Here is a 6,130-nt window from a genome sequence, read left to right as displayed (position 1 = left end):
AGAGATCTGAATCTCGCGGTGTACTAGAGAGACCCTGAGACGTCAAACTTTATACTGACATTACAGTTCAATTGGAGATTTTAAGGTTTTGTGTTCGGATTCTTTTAAAATCCTTTGATTGTTATTTATCAAACTACGATCTCTTAAACATTGCATGCGTTTATCCAACATTGCCAATTTTCTTGACGAGACAGGACTGTAATTGCAATAAAACGATTCGACCCTTGACGCCTTGCCCAGGTCAAGGCCTATATTTGTTTTCATCTGGAAAACAAACAAGCCGATCATTTGAAGGGGGGCAGTTGTCGAAAATTCAAAGTTTAAAGCAGCCGTTAGGAAAAAAAAGAATTCGCTGGCAGTATTTATTGAGATTGTTGTAGTGCGGTGCCACAGCGATGGTGTAATAGGACACTCTGTCTACAGATTTTTGTCCACGTTGTTAAATCTTACAATTCAAAGACAAACATGTTACAGAAGATCATGACTTACAGCCCCCTGCACCATTCTGTTGTTTTTAGACTCATTGTCGCTGGCGAAAGATATCGGGTGCTATCTATATACACCACCCCCCTGATCTGCCTATCTAGCCCTCATTCAAATAACACTTAATTAGGCGTGTTTGGCCCTCGGCAAAAACAGAGCTATGCCAAATACGCCAAATGCGTACATTGTGGCTCATTTCGTATTTTGAGGCAAGGCCTAGCCTTCATTCCTTCATCCGATTAAGATATGAGTAGGGTTACTCGATAGACTAAACATGGCGTCATTTGTAAAAAAAAATTCTGGTGATCAATTCATCAGCTATTGGCACTTCACGGTGTTGCATTTTCGTTAGGCACGATATGTTGACGATTGTCTGTTACTGTCAATTCTGTTACACAAGATGAAGCCGACCAGGACACCCTCGCCCATCCTCCCCCGTATTGACGACTGTGAGTGCACCCCAAGTGTTCAGCACCTCTTCCGGCGCCACCACCTCCTCCAGAGCCCCATGTACCTCATACGGTGGATATACGCAGCCCTCTATTCTCTCTACCTTCTGTTCGTCATGCGAGTTCCCACTGACAAAGACATTGTCGGCTACATAGAGAACACGACCATGGGTATGCTGATCCGCCCTGCAACAGACGGCAAGTCGGGTGAATATGAAGTAACTGTTAGAGATTGCAAGCTGCGTGCCCTCGGAGGATACAAGCTGAAGAATATGTCACTGAGGTACACGAAAGGCAAGATTGGCGTCCAGGTTCTGTGCTTCACTCGCAACGGAGTTAGAATTAGTAACAGGTGTCAAATCTTTTCTACAATTTACTTCTACCATACCCATTCCCTTCACACTAAGTCGCACCTGTTCTCCAATAGCTTATAATAATAATAATAATAATGGTTTATTCATCATTCATCACTTGCACAGAAAGGCAGGTTCCATGTAATTGGGACCTGAAGTGCTCTGCCAATTACAATTGGTTAATTAATAAAAAGTTAGCTCACATTAAAATCATTATACGTCATTAATTATTAATATAAGATACGTTAAAAGGTCGGTCATTTAAAATATCAGATGTACACATAAATTACAGACAGGGTAAACGATTATGAATAGTAAAATATATATTTAAAATGCGTACTCTGAAGTAAAAGCTAGGAATTCAGCATCCGAATCATGTAGGGAATCGCGCTAGATCTATATCTTTCAGTTCTACAGAACACAGAGTCAAGTTTGTGGGATGAGCGAGTCGTCCTGCCGCTAATCGAGGTTCTAGAAGGCGGCAGTAGATGTCGGTGCAGCTTAGAGTGTTCAAGGGACTTGGCAAAGTTCAAAGTCAGTTTCTCACGACGGGTCTTAAGTGATGGTAGGTTGAGCTGCACGCAAGCTTTGGAGTAGGAGATGAAATCAGCACCCAAGATGACCCGCAACGCTCTACGCTGGACGTTCTCGATTCTCCTACAGAGTTTAGTGGTCAGTCCAGGATGCCACACTGGGGCCGCGTACTCCAGTACCGGGCGGATGTAACAGGTGTACACTGTAACGAGGTCAACAGCTGGAACGCGGAAGTGCTTTAAGTTACGAAGTAGGTATAGACGCTGGTTCGCCTTGTTACAGATGGAATCAATGTGGGTATTCCATTTCAGGTCAGACTGGAGGTACAGTCCCAAAATCTTCATTACGTTGACCTGTTCAAGTTCAATGTTGTTTATCTTAAGTGGTGGGGTATGTACAATGTCTTGGAAAACTGGACGTGTAGGACTTTGCACTTACGCGGGTGTAACACCATGTCGCTTTTGTGTGACCACGTATCCAGATCTGTTAAGTCTTGTTGTAAACTGGAAGGCTTTGAGGTTGGGTTTCTAGCTTCAAGAAGGTTTAAATCGTCAACAAACTTCCAGCGCTTAGAAGCGGCTAGGGCTGCGGCACTGTTGATGTACGCAATGAATAGTAGGGGTCCAAGAAGAGTTCCTTGCGGTAGACCACAGGCTACAGTCATGCTCTCAGAGAGAGTTCCGTGGTAACGGACTACTTGACTTCTGTCCCTGAGGAAGTCCACAACCCAGCTGGTGAGGGAAGGCCTCAGACCGAGCTCGATTAGGCGTTGAATGGCTACATTATGGTTAACGCGATCGAACGCTTTACTATAGTCAGTTGATACCAGCGAGCACAACACTCCTGGTTTGTCTGTAGCCTTGAAGATTTCATTGGTCAGGTCGAGGAGGCAATGTGTAGTAGATTTGCCCTTTAAACATCCGAATTGTTTAGAGTCAATTTGGGGTAAGATGTCCGAGATGACCCACTGTGCGATAAAACTTTCCGCGACTTTGCCCAACAACGATGTTAAGGAGATAGGTCGAAGCTCGTTAATGGAAGGAGGCTTGGTTTTGGGGATAGGGACGACGATAGCAGACTTCCACTCCTCGGGGACGATGCTTTGTTTGAGTGACGTGTTGAGAATGTCCGCGAGTGGACCGCTCAGTTCATATGCAAATTCTTTAATAATCTTGCCTGGGATCGAGTCCGGTCCGGCCGCTTTCCGGGTTTTCACTTTCAACAACTTCTGGTACATCTCCCAGGGCTGTACAGCCGGCGGCGGAAGGGAAGGCAGGTAAGTAGGAAGACATGACGGATCCAGTGGCGGCAGTGAGTTTGTAACAGAAGACAGGGAGCAGTTTATTGCATTGGCTATGCCTTTAGTGTCACTGGGGGCTAGATCAGTCACGTGGATAACGGCTTCCGCTGTTCTTGAGTTAGCCATAGATTTGATTTGCTGGTGCCATAGAGCAGCTTGGTCCGACACATCGTGCATAACGATGTAAAGACTCTCCAGGAGTCAAGCTACACTTCCATTCCTCTACATTACGGGCTCCTCCATTCGTCCGTGAGTGCGCTGGCTTGGGACGGTAACGTGTCCAGATATCTGGGCTATGGCCATGTCGGCACCAGAGAGAGCCTAGTGGAGGAGAGCAGGAACATGAGCGCACTGGCAAGACATCAAGCCATGGATCACTGGAAGTCACATGGGAAGGAGTCCTTCGCTGGAAAACTCTACAGGTTAGTGAAATGATCGCTGTAGCACGTTGAGGTTAAGAAATATTCCTTGTTACTTCTAGATATGAAAGTATCATTTTGGGTCGTGGAGCTGTGGGTTTTGGGTATGTGTTCAGAGAGAGTAAGTTGACTGCACGTGGGTAAGGGATAGATTGGCATGTAGACGGTGAGGGCTATAGTTGTCTCAGAATCTGGTTGGAAGTATACAGGAATTCAGATTGACGGCTTGGGGGAATGTAGGAAGCTGAAGATTGCATAATTTATGGGAGTCTGAAATCTTTTCGTTTTTTTAACTTATTAATGAGAGACATGAAGTCCTCTGGTTAAATAAACAAACAAATTAAGAAGTAGCACTGACGTAACTGCTTTTGAGGGAGCAGACAAATAGAGATTTTTAAAAGATATCTTTACTCATCTCTTCCTCTAAATAAATGCATTGATTTAATATCAATGAAATGTATTTTTCTTCTATTTTCGAATAATAAAAATATAGTGGTTTGTTGTAATTAGGATTACATATACACGTTGTCACAGTTTTACATTGATACGTCGAAATATTCCGGTCTTTGGTCTTTTCTTACCATTCTTCGTGTTACCCATATGCTACAATAAGCTGAACATCTGATTCAGTCACATGTGTTTCAAATTGCTGAAAAATGAAAAATTGTTTCCCTTCCCTACCTTACAGGTCACGACTGGCTCTACAGCGCGTCATGGAGCGCCACGGTGTGGACTTAAAGTTGTTGGATGCACTTTTTAACCACACCATTGTGCACAGTGTGGACCATGATGGTAGCAGTAGGTGGTCGTTGCTGAGGTAAGATGCATACTTAGCATCATCCTCTCCCTTTTAATAATGGAATAGACTTTAACCCAACTTAAGGAATAAAATGTCAGTGGTAAACGTCATTCCAACATGGAATGGTCTTTGTTTACTTAATATTTATACTTCATATACCAGGCGACTGTGCCAGGTAAATTAACGTTTGCTTTCAAAATCTGTTGACGTTACTAGTCTTAAAAATGATTTTGTGGGCGAGAATTTCAATATGAAAGAGTTCGTGAATAGTTAAAAAATGTCACCGTTTAATAAAAAATTCTTATGGTGTATTATTAAATATGCGTCAACGAAAATTTGGAAATCCTTTTGTTTTAACTGACTACACAGAAGCCGTGAAAATTGTGTTTTATTATGTTGTAGAAATAGTAGAAGCAACGTATGCGATTATCGAATTACAATCTACGACAAAAAGCTTTAGCTGGCCTTTGAGACTTCCCAAAACTATGAAATCCTTGGCTTCCCCATGCCTGCCTTCCGGGCTGATTCTGGGGCCAGGGCGTTTACTATTCCATTTCCTATGACATTATGACATGATATTCAGTCCAGCCAAGTGTTGTCAACCTAAGCAGGCTAAACAGGTTCCACTGTATACAACAACCTTTATTAAAAAGATACACCACGACCCAACCACCCAAAGCAATATTTATGTACTCAGATAAAAATTATATTCGATAGTTAACATGGCTTACGTTCTGTTGATAGGTGCTCCCTCCATCCGTGGGACACGGAATGCAGCATCTACCAGGCCTTCAACGCCAGTATGATCCGCATTCTGCTCATTCAGCCCAACCTGAACCCGCTGGCACCGAACACCATCCATTCCATCAACAAGCCGTTCTACCAGGACCTGTACCGGGAACTGCGGAAGATCGACCCCAAGATGGCGGATGTAGTCACCGCTAGTGTCATGTTCTAGAATGATGGTAAATGTAGGTAAAGTTCAGAATTGTCTACTTTGCGTTTTCCAACGGTACTGCAGCGGGATTTTTTGCGTTCTTGGTTGTATGTGCGTGTGTTTAGCGTAAATCGAGAAGCCGTGAATTGATACTTAGTAAGTAATTAGCGATTATGGAAACAAAGTTTAAGTTTAAAAATGGTTATTCTGTCATGTTCCTACGTTTTTTGTTGTTGTTAACATAACTCGAGAAATATTGAAAGGCTGTTAATAATATTAAGTGGATGGTTAGTAGCAGCAAAAATGAAGATTAAGTTCTATAATGGTTCTCCTATCGGCTATTAGGGCAAATTTCAGTGGTGACTTAAAGTGTATACTAAAATTTTCTGGAAGTGCAATGTTAATGTCAGGTTAATGGTTTTATTTTAGAATTGGAAAGCTGTTGGAGAACACAGTGTAAATCGGGGTCATGTTTGGAACTGTAGCGGTTTTTTTGTGTATAACGTTTAAAGCTAATAACTCAACTAGGTATGTAAATTAGGTAATAATTCACATACAAAAATGTATGGAGTTGTAATAATTAACAAAAATAAATAAATTTATTTGCAATTGCATTAATCTAGATGATGTTAGGATGATGTTTGTTAATGGAACCAGGTTTATGTGTGTTGTGACCCAAATGTAAGTACGTGACAGACCTGTGCACCATCGCACGAGGAAATAATAATAATAAATGGTTTTTATTGTCCAAACAGTACCCGTGCAGTCGCAGCCTTTATACGGCTGAATTGGTGCAGGGTATCACATAATAATCAATACAAATCACAACAATTACAACAATCAAATAATACAAATA

At 42.2% G+C, this 6,130-nt stretch overlaps 1 protein-coding gene across 1 annotated transcript; it reads left to right on the top strand.

The window, feature by feature from the left end:
- The first annotated feature begins 883 nt into the window (after positions 1-883).
- On the top strand, positions 884-5,295 carry LOC109483924. The gene is given in 4 exon segments (XM_019787065.1): positions 884-1,383; positions 3,275-3,541; positions 4,227-4,355; positions 5,082-5,295. Coding segments are annotated over 4 exon segments (1,110 nt in total).
- Positions 5,296-6,130: the final 835 nt, after the last annotated feature.

The sequence above is a fragment of the Branchiostoma belcheri genome, unplaced genomic scaffold, assembly GCF_001625305.1.
Source record: "Branchiostoma belcheri isolate BF01 breed outbred unplaced genomic scaffold, Haploidv18h27 scaffold67, whole genome shotgun sequence".
Taxonomy (NCBI): Eukaryota; Metazoa; Chordata; class Leptocardii; order Amphioxiformes; family Branchiostomatidae; genus Branchiostoma; species Branchiostoma belcheri.
The sequence above is the reverse complement of the archived record's forward strand: the minus strand, read 5'-3'. Positions and strand labels throughout refer to the sequence as shown.